Source organism: Nerophis lumbriciformis, linkage group LG10 (assembly GCF_033978685.3).
Source record: "Nerophis lumbriciformis linkage group LG10, RoL_Nlum_v2.1, whole genome shotgun sequence".
Taxonomy (NCBI): domain Eukaryota; kingdom Metazoa; phylum Chordata; class Actinopteri; order Syngnathiformes; family Syngnathidae; genus Nerophis; species Nerophis lumbriciformis.
This window is the reverse complement of record NC_084557.2, coordinates 34,998,046-35,017,166: the sequence shown is the minus strand read 5'-3', so window position 1 is coordinate 35,017,166 and position 19,121 is coordinate 34,998,046. Positions and strand designations below refer to the sequence as shown.

General features: G+C 40.8%; 1 protein-coding gene across 2 annotated transcripts in view; it reads right to left on the bottom strand.

Moving 5' to 3' along the window:
- The window catches only part of cmip (c-Maf inducing protein), a 130,950-nt gene that overhangs the window by 98,668 nt on the left and 13,161 nt on the right, over positions 1 to 19,121 (bottom strand). Inside the window, exon 1 of one of the 2 annotated variants that reach the window (XM_061969759.2) lies at positions 913 to 1,927. The exons of the other annotated variant lie outside the window; for it this stretch is intronic. Coding sequence (XP_061825743.1) covers positions 913 to 1,233 — 321 coding nt within the window. The 5' untranslated portion in view covers positions 1,234 to 1,927. Of the gene's footprint in view, positions 1 to 912; positions 1,928 to 19,121 lie in introns of those variants that run through there. 2 annotated transcript variants of the gene reach the window in all.

The following is a 19,121-nucleotide window of genomic DNA, read 5'->3' as shown; positions in this document are numbered from 1 at the left end:
GTAAAAAGTCATTGTTGCAATTGTTGGATATGAATTCAAACCATAACCAAGCATGCGTCACTATAGCTCATCTCAAAGTAAGTGTCACGACCTGTCACATCACGCCGTGACTTATTTGTAGTTTTTTGGTGTTTTCCTGCGTGTACTGTTTTAGTTCTTGTCTTATGCTCTTATTTTGGTGGCTTTTCCTCTTTTGTTGGCATTTCCCTGTAGCAGTTTCATGTCTTTCTTTGAGCGCTATTCCCTGCTTTGTTTTAGCAATCAAGACTATTTCAGTTGTTTTTATCCTTCTTTGTTTGGACATTGCTGATTGTCATGTCATGTGCGGATGTACTTTGTGGACGCCGTCTTTGCTCCACAGTAAGTCTTTGCTGTCGTCCAGCATTCTGTTTTTGTTTATTTTGTAGCCAGTTCAGTTTTAGTTTCGTTTTCCATGGTCATCCCTAAGCTTCAATGTCTTTTTCAGGGGCACTCGCCTTTTGTTTATTTTTGGTTTAAGCATTAGATACCTTTTTACCTGCACCCTGCCTCCCGTTGTTTCCGACATCTACAAAGCAATTAGCTACCGGCTGCCACCTACTGATATAGAAGAGTATTACAGCTCTAGATAGCACTGACACTCAACAACAACACATAATTTGCAGATGAAAATTACTGGTTTGCAAAAAATATCTTTAACCCAAATTGTCCCATGGACTCCATGGGACAATGCACATTAATGGACATATGCAATGTTAATGTGCCAGATTGTAGCCAAAGGCACATTTTTTTTTGCTGTTTTAGGTAGAAAGCTGGTCTGTGAAAATAATGCATACATTAAACCGGACACTGGTGGAAAAGGGGTTTGGGGAACCCTGGAATACAAGACTCAGCATAGTACAAAAGAGAAAGAAAAGATAAAAAGCTTCTCACGGTGGCCGAGGTCAGGCTGCTGTCCGTGAGCGTGAGGTGATGCGGCTCCCATCTCCGCAAGAACTTGGAGGTGAGGATCTTGCTGAGGAAGGTGCGTGGGTGTTTGACCACGCACACCTGGATGTCCCCTTCGTGGAGCAGCTTGTAGCGCATCCCGCTGCTGCTGCAGTGTTGCTGCAGGCTGCGCTTACACGGCCCCGCGCCCACTTTGGCGTTGTTGTTCCCCTCCGACATGTCCCCCAGTAGAGGCTTGCTCTCCTCGCATTGATAAAACTGGTTGTTGTGCAGTTCGTTGCCTCCCCCGGTGCTGTTGAAATCCATGTTTTAGTAATCCCACCGCGGTCCTAAACGAGGAGGGGAGGCCGACATGTACAGTAGGTGCAGATGTATCAAAATGAGCGATGTCTATTGTGGCCGTGCTGGAGCTGGAGCTGGGGGAGGGGGTGTCTACCTACCGAGTGGTGCTAGAACCCGACTAATTACTGGAGACGAGGCCGCTCAAGGAGCCTTCGAGTAGTTTTATGGCAGGATATCCACACGGGGAGCCTTTTTTACGATACACTGTAAACAATCCGCCATTTTGCTCCATGAATCGAGCCTGTTCTTGCCAAAAAGGAGCGACTTCAGCACGTTAGCGCCATGGCCTTATTATCCATTCCCTCCGCCGCCTCGGTGCCAAGACGAATAAATCCACCGCCAGAAAGACGCGAGGAGAAGGACGAAGAGGAAAGAAAGATCCTATTGCGGCTTGTCTCGCTTCCTCTGTAGGGTTTTGTGCTCATTACAGGCTCACTGGTTCGGTTTCCTTTTATTCCGCCTCCCTCCCCTATCTTGCTGTAAAGGAGCCAGCTCTCTCCGGCAGCGCCGCGCCGATTGGCCGCTGCTGGTTCATGTGATACCGGACTGACGTCAATGGGGAGGCGAGCGGATGAGCCTTGTGTCTTTTTGCGCTTGACGGTCTGCCTGCTGAAGGCTGCACACTCCCTCCTCCTCCACGGAACATCTCCCTGCGCGGAGATAAGAGGAGGAGGGCCTCCAGTCCACCAATCGTCACGCTTCTAGTGACCATCATGCAAACCAGCATTGTTCATATACTATGTACAGGATGGCGAACAGTGATTTTTTATTAAAAAAGTGGTCAACTAACCTCTTTGTAAGGTAAACAGTAAACAGTTAATCAATACATGTTTTCTTATTATTATTATTATTATTATTCTTGAGTCATGACATCAAAGACGTCATTTCTTTTGGAGGTTGGGAGGGACATGTCCCCGGCACATTTTCAAAGAGCAGTTTTTGTCCCCGGGTCATTTTTACATTCAAAAATATTGTTACACTATTGAATGGAGGCAGGTCAAACACTAGCGCCAGGTGGAATATATCCCCTCAGGCATCACTGGTCCCTTTTGACAGGTGAGCTACTTATCAAATGGTCAAGTCGAAGGTTGAAGTGATCTATCTCACTATATATATATATATATATATATATATATATATATATATATATATATATATATATATATATATACAGTCAAGAAAATAAGTATTTGAACACCCTGCTATTTTGCAAGTTCTCCCACTTAGAAATCATGGAGGGGTCTGAAATTTTCACGGTAGGTGCATGTCCACTGTATGAGAGATAACCTAAAAAGAAAAATCCAGAAATCACAATCTATGATTTTTTAACAATTTATTCGTGTGATACAGCTGAAAATAAGTATTTGAACACCTGTCTATCAGCTAGAATTCTGACCCTCAAAGACCTTTTAGTCCGCCTTTAAAAGTCCTCCTCCACTCCACTGTATTATCCTGAATCAGATGCACCTGTGTGAGGTCGTTACCTGCATAAAGACACCTGTCCACCCCATACAATCAGTAAGACCCAAACATTCAGCATGGCTAAGAGCAAAGAGCTGTCCAAAGACACCAGAGACAAAATTGTACAACTCCACAAGGATGGAAAGGGCTACGGAGAAATTGCCAAGCAGCTTGGTGAAAAAAGGTCCACTGTTGGAGCAATCATTAGAAAATGGAAGAAGCTAAACATGACGGTCAATCTCAATCGGAGTGGAGCCCCATGCAAGATATCACCTCGTGGGGTCTCAATGATGCTAAGAAAGGTGAGGAATCAGCCCAGGACTACACGGCAGGACTTGGTCAATGACCTGAAAAGAGCTGGGACCACTGTTTCCATGGTCACTGTTGGTAATACACGAAGACGTCATGCTTTGAAATCATGCATGGCATGGAAGGTTCCCCTGCTTGAACCAGCACATGTTAAGGCCCGTCTTAAGTTTGCCAATGACCATTTGGATGATCCAGAGGAGTCATGGGAGAAAGTTTTGTGGACAGATGAGACCAAAATTGACCTTTTTGGTCATAATTCCACTGTGCGTGTTTGGAGGAAGAAGAATGATGCGTAGCATCCCAAGAACACCATTCCTACTGTGAAGCATGGGGGTGGTAGCATCATGCTTTGGGGGTGTTTTTCTGCTCATGGGACAGGACGACTGTACTGTATTAAGGAGAGGATGACTGCAGCCATGTATTGTGAGATTTTGGCCAAAAACCTCCTTCCCTCAGTCAGATCATTGAAGATGAGTCATGGCTGGATCTTCCAACATGACAATGACCCAAAGCACACAGCCAGGAAAACCAAGAAGTGGCTTTGTAAGAACCATATCAAGGTTCTGGAGTGGCCTAGCCAGTCTCCAGACCTAAATCCAATTGAAAATCTTTGGAGGGAGCTGAAAGTCTTTGTTACTCAGCGACAGCCCAGAAACCTGACTGACCTAGAGAAGATCTGTGTGGAGGAGTGGGCCAAAATCCCTCCTGTAGTCTGTGCAAACCTGGTGAAGAACTACAGGAAACGTTTGAACTCTGTAATTGCAAACAAAGGCTACTCTACCAAATATTAATGTTGGTGTTCAAATACTTATTTTCACCTGTATCACACAAACAGATTGTTAAAAAATCATAGATTGAGATTTCTGGATTTTTCTTTTTAGGTTATCTCTCATACAGTGGACATGCAGCTACCATGAAAATTTCAGACCCCTCCAGTGGGAGAACTTCCAAAATAGCAGGGTGTTCAAATACTTATTTTCTTGACTGTATATATATATATAAGGGATGTCTGATAATGGCTTTTTGCCTATATCCCGATATTGTTCAACTCTTTAATTACCAACCGATACCGACATATACAGTCGTGGAATTAACACATTATTATTCCTAATTTGGACTACCAGGTATGGATAAGATAAGGTCCTTTTTAAAAAAAATGTTTATAAAATAAAATAAGATAAATAAATTAAAAACATTTTCTTGAATAAAAAAGAAAGTAAAACAATATAAAAACAGCTACATAGAAACTAGTAATTAATGAAAATGAGTAAAATTAACTGTTAAAGGTTAGTACAATTAGTGGACCAGCAGCACGCACAATCATGTGTGCTTACGGACTGTATCCCTTGCAGACTGTATTGATATATATTGATATATAATGTAGGAACCAGAATATTAATAACAGAAAGAAACAACCCTTTTGTGTGAATGACTGTGAGTGGGGGAGGGAGTTTTTTTGGGTTGGTGCACTAATTGTAAGTGTATCTTGTGTTTTTTATGTTGATTTAATAAAAAATAAAAAAAATAAAAAAAATAAACGATAATACCAATACCGATCATTTGCGATATTACATTTTAAAGCATTTATCGGCCGATATTATCGGCAGGTCGATATTATCGGACATCGCTAATATATATATATATATATATATATATATATATATATATATATATATATAGTACAGGCCAAAAGTTTGGACACACCTTCTCATTTCAATGCGTTTTCTTTATTTTCATGACTATTTACATTGTAAATTGTCACTGAAGGCATCAAAACTATGACACCTGTGAAGTGAAAACCATTTCAGGTGACTATCAATCAATCAAAGTTTACTTACATAGCCCTAAATCACGAATGTCTCAAAGGGCTGCACAAGCCACAACGACATCCTCGGCTCAGATCCCACACCAGGGCAAGAAAAAACTCAACCCAATGGGATGACAATGAGAAACCTCCTGAAGATCACAGAGAGAATGCCAAGAGTGTGCAAAACTGTAATCCGAGCAAAGGGTGGCTATTTTGAAGAAACTAGAATATAAAACATGTTTTCAGTTATTTCACATTTTTTGTTAAGTACATAACTCCACATGTGTTCATTCATAGTTTTGATGCCTTCATTGACAATCTACAATGTAAATAGTCACGAAAATAAAGAAAAAGCATTGAATGAGAAGGTTAGTCCAAAGATTTGGCTTATTTTAAATAAATAATTGAATATATACATACATACACACACACACACACACACACACACACACACACACACATATATATATATATATATTATATATATATATATATATATATATACACACACACATATATACATACGGTACATACACACTCACATATATATATATATATATATATATATACACACACATATATACATACATACACACATATATAGACACACACACATACAGTATATATATATATATATATATATATATATATATATATATATATATATATATATATATACATACATATATATATATATATATGTATAAATATTGCATATACATATATATACATTAATGCATTTATATACGTGTGTGTATATACAGTATATACATATATTTACATACGTGTGTATATATACCCACAAATACATATTTATATATTAGGGGTGTAACGACTGATCGATAGAATGATTTATATTCCTAAGATCGAAGAAAATTGATCTGTGCTCTGTTAGTTGACCTTTTAGAAGATATATATAGATTGAAAGGGTAAATAATACATTTTATTGATTGTAGAAAAAAAATGGCTTCAAGAACAGCAGAATTTATCTAAAGTTGTTTTTAGCACTTTTTAAACAATTAAAAAACAAACAGTAAGCGAAAAGATCCAAGGTGGCGCTCCCCAGAGGTGTCTAACTTGAGCTTTTATTTATTTTCCTCACCTTCTTGTGCAGAGCTCGAAGGACATACTCTGAAAAACTTTGTTATCATCCGGCAACCTTAATAAAGCTGACAAAGCGCACACATTTCTGACTTTTTTACCCAGCTATGCTGCAGTCCTTCTCTAAGCTGGCCTGCTACGCTAACCAGTCGCTTGAATCGCTGCAGACGGAGGCAACAGACGACAACAAGCCAAAAAAAAAAAAGCACATCAGATGGGAAGGAGCTGACCATAGACTCCGGTGCATGGTTAGTAAAGGACCTACCAAACTCTAACTCTTCCGGTTATACTATTGGCAAATCCTCAGTATCTTGAAAATATGATGGAGGAACTGTTATGTCAGCGGCAAGAATCAGGGGAGGAGGAACTGAGCAATATCTGACTTTGAAGGTAAGGCCATTTTATTTGCCCAGAGAAATGCAATGTATTATTGTGAGAGTTGTGTACATCCCCCCCCTCCGCTAAAGAGGGGGCTGCACTGAATAAAATATATGACATGATCGTGATGGCCATGAAAATACATATCTGTACGCTGACGTAATTATCTTCGGTGATTTTAGCCACTGTTATCTACGGTAATTCCTTTACAAGAAATAATAGAAATATAGGAAACTTCACCTGCAGTCTCCCAGTATCTAGTTTTTTTTCACAGTCCATCTGGTTGAATTATTGGCTAAAAAGTTACTGAATTGATTTCAACTCGATGAAACATTTTGGATCGTATCGTTCTGAAAAAATATTGTTCCTGAATGGTTTTGGCAACCACAAAATCTGAACCCAATCGTTGTTAAAAGTTATTGTTACACCCCATATCACAAAAACAAAAGTGTCTCCCAGGAAAATCGGGAGGGTTGGCAAGTATGAGTATTAGCGGTGAATGCAGTGTTACAGCGGCACCACCGCTGTATAATACCGGCGGGCCAGCTCTAATGTTAATTTGATATTGCCTCGAGGGCCAAATTAAATTACACGGCGGGCCAAATTTGGCCCGCGGGCCAGAGTTTGACACCCATGATCTACACCATCTTTCTCAGTATCAGCATCAGTCACAAAAATGATGTTACAGTAAATTCAGCTCACTTAAATTCAATTACAGACATTTAGTTTCATTACAAACCCCGTTTCCATATGAGTTGGGAAATTGTGTTAGATGTAAATATAAACGGAATACAATGATTTGCAAATCATTTCCAACCCATATTCAGTTGAATATGCTACAAAGACAACATATTTGATGTTCAAACTGATAAACATTTTTTTTTTTGCAAATAATCATTAACTTTAGAATTTGATGCCAGCAACACGTGACAAAGAAGTTGGGAAAGGTGGCAATAAATACTGATAAAGTTGAGGAATGCTCATCAAACACTTATTTGGAACATCCCACAGGTGTGCAGGCTAATTGGGAACAGGTGGGTGCCATGATTGGGTATAAAAACAGCTACCCAAAAAATGCTCAGTCTTTCACAAGAAAGGATGGGGCGAGGTACACCCCTTTGTCCACAACTGCGTGGGCAAATAGTCAAACAGTTTAAGAACAACGTGTCTCAAAGTGCAATTGCAAGAAATTTAGGGATTTCAACATCTACGGTCCATAATATCATCAAAAGGTTCAGAGAATCTGGTGAAATCACTCCACGTAAGCGGCATGGCCGGAAACCAACATTGAATGACCGTGACCTTCAATCCCTCAATCTCTAAAGGATATCACCACAAGGGCTCAGGAACACTTCAGAAAACCACTGTCACTAAATACAGTTTGTCGCTACATCTGTAAGTGCAAGTTAAAGCTCTACTATGCAAAGCGAAAGCCATTTATCAACAACATCCAGAAACGCCCCCGGCTTCTCTGGGCCCGAGATCATCTAAGATGGACTCATGCAAAGTGGAAAAGTGTTCTGTGGTCTGACGAGTCCACATTTCAAATTGTTTTTGGAAATATTCGACATCGTGTCATCCGTACCAAAGGGGAAGTGAACCATCCAGACTGTTATCGACGCAAAGTTCAAAATCCAGCATCTGTGATGGTATGGGGGTGCATTAGTGCCCAAGGCATGGGTAACTTACACATCTGTGAAGGCACCATTAATGCTGAAAGGTACATACAGGTTCTGGAATAACATATGCTGCCATCTAAGCGCCGTCTTTTTCATGGACGCCCCTGCTTATTTCAGCGAGACAATGCCAAGCCATATTCAGCACGTGTTACAACAGCGTGGCTTCGTAAAAAAAAGAGTGCGGGTACACTCCTAAGCCCGCCTGCAGTCCAGACCTGTCTCCCATCGAAAATGTGTGGCGCATTATGAAGTGTAAAATACGACAGCGGAGACCCCGGACTGTTGAACGACTGAAGCTCTACATAAAACAAGAATGGGAAAGAATTCCACTTTCAAAGCTTCAACAATTAGTTTCCTCAGTTCCCAATCGTTTATTGAGTGTTGTTAAAAGAAAAGGTGATGTAAAACAGTGGTGAACATGCCCTTTCCCAACTACTTTGGCACGTGTTGCAGCCATGATATTCTAAGTTAATTATTATTTGCAAAAAAAATAAATAAAGTTTATGAGTTTGAACATCAAATATCTTGTCTTTGTAGTGCATTCAACTGAATATGGGTTGAAAAGGATTTGCAAATCATTGTTTATATTTACATCTAACACAATTTCTCAACTCATATGGAAACGGGGTTTGTGTATATATATATATATATATATATATATATATATATATATATATATATATATATATATATGTTTTTGCTCACATTTTTCATGAGATGAACTTAAAGATGTTAAGCTTTTACTATATACACACAAGACTCATTCCTCTCAAATATTGTCCACAAATATGTCTAACTCTGTGTTAGTGACCTTTTTTTTTTTCTCCAAGATAATCCATCCCACCTCACAGGTGTTGAAGTACCACTGATTGTCACACACACACTAGGTGCGGTGAAATTTGTCCTCTGCTTTTGACCCATCCCCTGGGAGGTGAGGGGAGCAGTGAGCAGCAGTGAGCAGCAGCATGCGCCGCGCTCGGGAATCATTTGGTGATTTAACCCACAGTTTCAACCCATGATGCTGAGTACTAAGCAGGGAGGCAAAGGGTCCCATTTTTTGAAGAGTTTGGTATGACTCGGCCGGGGTTTGAACTCACAACCTACTGATCTCAGGGCGGACATTCTAACCACAAGGCCACTGAGCTGGTTTGCTGGGTGGCATATCAAGATGCTGATTAAGCAGCAGTATTATTGCACAGGTGTGCCTTAAGGCTGCCCACAATAAAAGGCCACTTTGAAATGTGCAGTTTTGCTATAAAGGTGGTCTGGGGGGGTCAGAACAGCAGTCAGTATCTGGTGCGACCGCCATTTGCCTCACACAGTGCAACACATCTCCTTCGCATAGAGTTGATCAGGTTGTTGATTGTGGTCTATGGAATGTTAGTCTACTCCCTTTTAATGGCCGTGCAAAGTTGCTGGATGTTGGCAGGAACTGGAACACGCTGTCATATATGCCGATCCACAGTACCCCAAACATGCTCAATGGGTGACATGTCCGGTGAGTATGGTGGCCATGCAAGAACTGGGATGTTTTCAGCTTCCAGGAATTGTGTACAGATCCTTGCAACATGGGGCCGTGCATTGTCATGCTGCAAAATGAGGTGATAGTCTCGGGTGAATGGCATTACAATGGTCCTCAGTATCTCATCACAGTATCTCTGTGCATTCAAAACGCCATCAATAAAATGCACTTGCGTTCGTTGTCCATAACATACTCCTGCCCATACCATAACCCCACCCCCACCATGGGCCCCTCTATTCACAACTTTGACATCAGCAAACCGCTCTCCCACACAACGTCACACACTATGTCTGCCATCTGCCCTGAACAGTGAAAACCAGGATTCGTCCATGAAGAGAACATCTCTCCAACATGAAGGATGCCATCAAATGTGAGCATTTACCCACTCAAGTCGGTTACGACGACGAACTGCAGTCAGGTTGATACCCTGATGAGGTCGACAAGCATGTAGATGAGCTTCCCTGAGACGGTTTCTCACAGTTTGTTCAGAAATATGCGAATAAATTGCGTATACATTTTCAGTGTATATTTGTATATATCTGTATGTATACATATACATACATACATACATATATGTGTATATATACATACATATGTATACATATATACAGAACATTTATATATATATATATATATATATATATATATATATATATATATATATATATATATATATATATATATATATATATATATATATATATATATATATATATATATATATATATATATATATAAACCCCGTTTCCATATGAGTTGGGAAATTGTGTTAGATGTAAATATAAACGGAATACAATGATTTGCAAATAATTTTCAACCCATATTCAGTTGAATATGCTACAAAGATAACATATTTGATGTTCAAACTGATAAACATTTTTTTTTTTTGCAAATAATCATTAACTTTAGAATTTGATGCCAGCAACATGTGACAAAGAAGTTGGGAAAGGTGGCAATAAATACTGATAAAGTTGAGGAATGCTCAGCAAACACTTATTTGGAACATCCCACAGGTGTGCAGGCAAATTGGGAACAGGTGGGTGCCATGATTGGGTATAAAAGTAGATTCCATGAAATGCTCAGTCATTCACAAACAAGGATGGGGCGAGGGTCACCACTTTGTCAACAAATGCGTGAGCAAATTGTTGAACAGTTTAAGAAAAACCTTTCTCAACCAGCTATTGCAAGGAATTCAGGGATTTCACCATCTACGGTCCGTAGTATCAAAGGGTTCAGAGAATCTGGAAAAATGACTGCACGTAAACAGCTAAGCCCGTGACCTTCGATCCCTCAGGCTGTACTGCATCAACAAGCAACATCAGTGTGTAAAGGATATTACCACATGGACTCAGGAACACTTCAGAAACCCACTGTCAGTAACTACAGTTGGTCGCTACATCTGTAAGTGCAAGTTAAAACTCTCCTATGGCGAAAACCGTTTATCAACAACACCCAGAAACGCCGTCGGCTTCGCTGGGCCTGAGCTCATCTAAAATGGACTGATACAAAGTGGAAATGTGTTCTGTGGTCTGACGAGTCCACATTTCAAATTGTTTTTGGAAACTGTGGACGTCGTGTCCTCCGGACCAAAGAGGAAAAGAACCATCCGGATTGTTATAGGCGCAAAGTTGAAAAGCCAGCATCTGTGATGGTATGGGGGTGTATTAGTGCCCAAGACATGGGTAACTTACACATCTGTGAAGGCGCCATTAATGCTGAAAGGTACATACAGGTTTTGGAGCAACATATGTTGCCATCCAAGCAACGTTACCATGGACGCCGCTGCTTATTTCAGCAAGACAATGCCAAGCCACGGTTACATCAACGTGGTTTCATAGTAAAAGAGTGCGGGTACTAGACTGGCCTGCCTGTAGTCCAGACCTGTCTCCCATTGAAAATGTGTGGCGCATTATGAAGCCTAAAATACCACAACGAAGACCCCCGGACTGTTGAACAACTTTTGCTGTACATCAAGCAAGAATGGGAAAGAATTCCACCTGAGAAGCTTAAAAAATGTGTCTCCTCAGTTCCCAAACGTTTACTGAGTGTTGTTAAAAGGAAAGGCCATGTAACACAGTGGTGAACATGCCCTTTCCCAATTACTTTGGCATGTCTTGCATGAAATTCTAAGTTAATTATTATTTGCAAAAAAAAATAAAGTTTATGAGTTTGAACATCAAATATCTTGTCTTTGTAGTGCATTCAATTGAATATGGGTTGAAAAGGATTTGCAAATCATTGTATTCCGTTTATATTTACATTAACACAATTTCCCAACCCATATGGAAACGGGGTTTGTACATACATACATACATACATACATACATACATACATACATACATACAACGTAGCTCATCCAAAGATTACAATAAAGTTGCAATTCATGTTGCCTGTTTGGACTGAAGTTGCATTTGAAAAGATCAGACTACAACCAGATTCGGACTTCTACTGAAGAGCCATAAGCCATAAGATTATAAGCCTCCCATAAACATTACACTATATATAGACATTATATTACTTTTATTTTCACGTAAAAAACACTCATTTTTAAGATGTGGCGACTTTAATTTTATTTTGTAGTAGTAATCTGGTCAACTTACTTTGTTTTCACTTTATCGAACATGCAAGTGATGCCCAGGCCTCATTCGGGCCTGTACACATTTATACTGGAGTCTGATGAAGACCACATTTTACTTGCAGTGTAAACAGTCAGCTGGAAAAAAAAATCAGGTTTCGAAACAAACAGATCTGGGCCACTTTGGCGTGCAGTGTAAATGTAGTTGTCAATACGAGGACTGTGAGGGTTTTGTTTTCCCGAGATGCAAGTAAAGCTGGATCGGACATGACTTGGAGGTGGATACATATCTATTTTAACACAATAAACTACAAAAAAAAGGAGCAAACAAAAGGCGCGCACAATGGTGGAGAACAAACTTGACTAATGAAACAAAAACTAGCACTTAGGCAGACTATGGGCAAGAAACAAAAACACTTACTGTGACATGAAACGATCATCATGAACTATGGTAGCATGGGCACATGGGTAGCAGAAGTCCACAGTCGCAAGGGTACCACAGTTAATGTCGCCAGGCTGACTTCCTGGCAACAATGGGCTTAAATAATAGTGACATGATTAGTGAAAACAGGTGCGTGACTCAAAATGTGAAACAGGTGAAACTAATGGTTGCTAAGGTGACAAAACAAGAGAGTGAAAAAGCAGGAACTCAGTGTCCAAAAACCAAAAAGAACATGACTTAAACAAAAACATGATCAACAGACATGACAGTAGTGTGACGTGGCCCAAATCTGATGGAAAAAGATCAGATTTAAAGCACTTCGGAGCATTTCGACTGGCAAAAAGTATCTCATCTGTGTCACTTGAGGGCAACAAATCAGATTTGGAGTGCAGTGGAAACTGGGCCATAAGGCCACAACACAACAACATTGAGCCACAACATTGAGCCACAACAAAACAACTTTAAGGCACAACGGAAATGACAGCGGACCAAGTTTATAACAACGTCGCAAACACATACTTTGAAAAGTACATTGTTGATGGTCCTTGACAGTCCAAAAGTGATCACAATAACTTACTTTCACCTACTTTTCCAACTAAGTTCAATAAAACGTTTTCAACCTTCTGCCTCAGCCAACTCGGTCGATCCTTAGTTGTGGCTTTATGTTGATGTGTTGTGGCGTTTGTATTTGTTGTGACCTTTCTCGGCCACCATACAATAGGGCCTCCATCAGGCGCTAACGGTAGCCATGGTTACAGCTGTTTACATTCCACTCAATGCAAATGCCAGCACTGCACTCGGCCAGCTTCATCACGTGTCGACCAAACAACGTTCATACCATCGCCGGGGACTTTAAGTAAGGCATGCTTGAAGACTGTTTTCCCCAAACTCTACCATCATGGCCAGTGTGATACTGGAGGGAATAACACACTTGACCATGTTCATAGCAATATGAAGCAGGCCTACAGAGCAACCTTCCCCCACCTAGTACAGTCTGAGCACTTCTCCCTGGGGCTCCGTTTACACTGGACACCAAATCAGATTTTTTTTGCCCTTTCGAAAAATATCTGATTTGATCCACTTTGGCCTGCAGTATGACCGCTGATTTCCACAGGATGCAGAACACCAGCAATACATAACCACCACAAATAGCGCACTTTTTACAAGATCTCGCAAAACCATGCACAATCATGTGATAAAGTGAACACTGAAGTAAACACAGTGTAACGTCTCAAACACTGCCGTCTATCAATATCCACAGGCGGGGGCGTCTTGATTTGACTCGTGGAAAAGAAAACAGTTTTGCCTTGCAGAACAACAACTTTATTTTTTTTGTAGCAAGCAACAACACAACAGTGATATCTTCCCTGGCGAGTGTTGCAGACACACAGAACTACCATGAACCACGCCGCTGCATCCCCGACGCCCGTATCAGCTGGCATTTGACACATGACCCCATATGCACATATACAAACCCCGTTTCCATATGAGTTGAGGAATTGTGTTAGATGTAAATATAAACGGAATACAATGATTTGCAAATAATTTTCAACCCATATTCAGTTGAATATGCTACAAAGACAACATATTTGATGTTCAAACTGATAAACTTTTTTTTTTTTTTGCAAATAATCATCAACTTCAGAATTTGATGCCAGCAACATGTGACAAAGAAGTTGGGAAAGGTGGCAATAAATACTGATAAAGTTGAGGAATGCTCATCAAACACTTATTTGGAACATCCCACGGGTGAACAGGCTAATTGGGAACAAGTGGGTGCCATTATTGGGTATAAAAGTAGATTCCATGAAATGCTCAGTCATTCACAAACAAGGATGGGGGCGATGGTCACCACTTTGTCTACAAATGCGTGAACAAATTGTTGAACAGTTTAAGAAAAACCTTTCTCAACCAGCTATTGCAAGGAATTTAGGTATTTCACCATCTACGGTCCGTAATATCATCAAAGGGTTCAGAGAATCTGGAGAATTCACTGCACGTAAGCAGCTAAGCCCATGACCTTCGATCCCTCAGGCTGTACTGCATCAACAAGCGACATCAGTGTGTAAAGGATATCACCACATGGGCTCAGGAACACTTCAGAAACCCACTGTCAGTAACTACAGTTAGTCGCTACATCTGTAAGTGCAAGTTAAAACTCTCCTATGCAAGGCGAAAACCGTTATCAACAACACCCAGAAACGCCGTCGGCTTCGCTGGGCCTGAATTCAGCTAAGATGGACTGATACAAAGTGAAAAAGTGTTCTGTGGTCTGACGAGTCCACATTTCAAATTGTTTTTGGAAACGGTGGACGTCGTGTCCTATGGACCAAAGAGGAAAAGAACCATCCGGATTGTTATAGCCGCAAAGTTGAAAAGCCAGCATCTGTGATGGTATGGGGGTGCATTAGTGCCCAAGACATGGGTAACTTACACATCTGTGAAGGCGCCATTAATGCTGAAAGGTACATACAGGTTTTGGAGCAACATATGTTGCCATCCAAGCAACGTTACCATGGACGCCCCTGCTTATTTCAGCAAGACAATGCCAAGCCACGTGTTACATCAACGTGGCTTCATAGTAAAAGAGTGTGGGTACTAGACTGGCCTGCCTGTAGTCCAGACCTGTCTCCCATTAAAAAATGTGTGGCGCATTATGAAGCCTAAAATACCACAACGGAGACCCCTGGACTGTTGAACAACTTAAGCTGTACATCAAGCAAGAATGGGGAAGAATTCCACCTGAGAAGCTTAAAAAATGTGTCTCCTCAGTTCCCAAACGTTTACTGAGTGTTGTTAAAAGGAAAGGCCATGTAACACAGTGGTGAACATGCCCTTTCCCAACTACTTTGGCACGTGTTGCAGCCATGAAATTCTAAGTTAATTATTATTTGCAAAAAAAAAAATAAAGTTTATGAGTTTGAACATCAAATATCTTGTCTTTGTAGTGCATTCAATTGAATATGGGTTGAAAAGGATTTGCAAATCATTGTATTCCGTTTATATTTACATCTAACACAATTTCCCAACTCATATGGAAACGGGGTTTGTAGCTGCCTGGGATATGCCTGTGTACGATTCTTTAATTTTGGACATCCAGAATCAGCATGTGTGTCAACAAGGTAAAGTTAACTTCATGTCTGTCCCCGCCCATTCGGACGTTTCGAACTGCAAAATACGATCCACCTTAAAGATGGACTGTTTTATTTTGAAAGTAAATCAGATATTTTTTTTGTGTTTGTGCATGACTTCCTGTCCAACACAGTCAGATTTCATCCATCCATCCATTTTCTACCGCTTGTCCCTTTTCAGCTAGTACAAATACACAGAAGCTAATACAAATATTATCAGAAGAAATTAAATTATTATAGAGATGGTTTGACAAAAACAAACTCTTTGAATCTCAGCAAAACAAAGATAATGCTATTCGGTAACAGTAGAAGGGAAAGTCAAACACAAAAACAAATAGACGGAGCAGATATGAAAAGAGTAAAAGAAAACACTTTTTTGGGTTTAATAGTAGATGATAAAATGAATTGGAAACCTCATGTAAAAGATATACAACATAACGTAGCAAGAAACACGTCAATAATGAATAAAACCAATAACCACTTCATATTCTCTACTGCTTGTTCGTGTTACCATATCTGAGTTATTGTGAGGAAATATGGGGAAATAACTACAAATTTGCATTTCATTCAATAACAATGTTACAAAAAAGATCAATTAGAATAATACATAATGTTGAATATAGAGAATATACAAACATTTATTGAATCAAAAATATTGAAATTCAATGACTTAGTGCATTTGCAAACTGCTAAAATGATGTACAAAGCAAACTATAACCCTAACCCAAGAATGTACAACAATTCTTCTCAACAAAAGAGGAGAAATATAACCTTAGAGGAAAATATAATTTAAAACATTTGTATGCACGTACACCACTTAAGACCTTTAGTGTATTAGTATGTGGAATTAAATTATGGAATGGATTAAGCAAGGAAATCAAACAATGTACTAACATGATTCAGTTTTAGAGACTGTTCAAACTATAAGTGTTCACCAAGTACAAAGAACAACAATTATCATAAATATATTGAACTTTAAAAAAAAAAATATTCCTACTTCTTTTCGGATATGCTGTAGTGAAACAACTGTAAATATGTGATGCATTACATTGTAATTATATTTTATGTATGTTCGAAATTAACTCAACTGAAGTAAATTGAACAGTTGTGTTGCGGCGACCGGCAAAAATAGAAGCCCTGTGTTCATTTAGCGCAGGGATGCCAAACGTCACCGCCATGTCGGTTAAATAAAAATGGAAAGAGTCCTCTACCGTGGCAATGACGTTCCGCTGCCGTTTTGCATCCTGTGGAAATCAGGGATAAACGTAGTCCGCTCCTTATCCCGGGGGCCCACCCCCTCAGGAAACAGGCAAAATCCCACAACACACACCATTAGCACATTACCTGCTGATGCCCTCTTCCAGCTACAAGACTGCTTTGCTTGTTCATACTGGAGTGCGTTTGACCAACAGGACCTGGAGGCACACACGGAGACGGGGCTGTTCTACAGAAAAACTTGTATAGAAAATGTCAGTATGGATGAATTAATCCAGGTTTTCCCACCAAGGAAACCCTGGATGACTTCTAAAGTTCAGGCTCTGATCGGGGCCTGCAACTCTGCCTTCAGGTCAGAGGACAGGACAGCATACAATAACAGTCTGGGAAGAGGCATCTATCAAGCAAAGCAGGACTACAGGAGGAAATTAGAGGACCCACACAGGACAATGGCCCCTGGCAGATGTGGAGGGGGAATCTAGGCCCTACAGAGGACAGAGCCCATCCTCCACCACCAGCAGTAGACCACTGGCCCACTGGCAGAGGAACTAAACAGCTTCTTTGCCCGATATGATTTACCCTCTCACCTGCAGCCACTGCTTCTCCACCAGAATCAGAATCAGCTTTATTGTCATTACGCAAGGTAACGAGATTGAGGCCATTCCATACAGTGCGATGTGTGCATGCTAGAAAAACCACCTCCCCCACTCTCCAGGAACATGAGATGAGGAGAAATCTGAGAACAGTGAACCCCAGAAAAGCAATTGGTCCAGATGGCATCGAGGCGTGTGCTGGTTAGCTGGCAGGGATCTTCACCAACTTGTTTAACCTCTTCCTGCCCCATGCCACTGTCCCTCAATACCTCATATCTGACACAATCATTCTCATACCCAGAAAAATTCCAAAGACTGCCTCAATGACTACAGACCCGTAGCCCTTTTGTCTGTAGTCATGAAATGTTTCGAGTGTCTAGTCTCAAGCCACATCAAGCCCCACCCGTTCGCTTACAGAGCGAACAGATCAACGGAGGACGCCATCGCTCTGACACCACACCGTGGTGAGTCACCTGAGGAACATGGGGAGCTACGTGAGGATGCTTTATGTGGACTACAGCTCAGCCTTTAATACCATCATGCCAGACATTCTTATTTCAAAACTCTCTGGTCTACCGATTCACACCCCCACCTCCACCTGCCACTTTCTTACAAACCGCCCTGAGCATGTTAATGTGGACTACAGCTCAGCCTTTAATACCATCATGCCAGACATTCTTATTTCAAAACGCTCTGGTCTACCGATTCACACCCCCACCTCCACCTGCCACTTTCTTACAAACCGCCCTGAGCATGTTAAACTTGGCCCTCACCTCTCCTCAACCCTCCTTCTTAGCACTGGCCCTTCCCAGGGCTGTGTGTTGAGTCCTCTTCTGTACACCCCAGACTGTATCGCGCCCCACCCAACCAACGCGATATTCAAGTTCGCGGACAACACCACCGTCGTTAGGCTTATAACAAGAGAAAACAAGACGGCGTACAGGGCAGACATCAGCAACCTGACAAGGTGGTGCTCAAGAAATAACCTGACCCTGAACGTCAAGAAAACAACTTACTGTGGACTTTAGGAGACACATCCACATCCACGCCCCCCTCCTCATAAATGGAGAATGTGTGGAAAGTGTTTCCTCAATCAGGTTTCTGGGGACCACCATCTGCGCAGACCTCTCCTGGTCTTTTAACATCAAGGCTCTGGTAAAGAAGGCCAAGCAGCGGCTGCACTTCCTCCATATCCTGATGAAAAAACTAATTGGACCTGAAGCTTCTGCTGGCCTTATATCATGCTCTGTGGAGAGTACATTCACATACTCAGTCAGTACGTGTCCATGAACTAAATTAGTAAAAAATGTCAAATAGTTTGGCTCTAAATAAGCCTCCTACAGCCCATGGAAACACCTTAATCCGATCATGTTTGGTTTTTAAAAAATCGGACTAACACACCTTGATTATGCGATTGGAAACCAGATCTCTCGAGGGGGTGTGTGCAGTAGGAGAGGATCCTTAGTATCACACATGCACACGTCTCAAGGCGCGGAAAACAACCCGGAAGCAAATACCATTCAATAAAAACATAGGCAACAATTGTAATAAAGAGGAGACTGTTTATTTGCTTCACAAATTAAAAGAACAAAACATTTTGAAGTGCATCGATGGTAGAAAAAAAGAAACATATGTTTT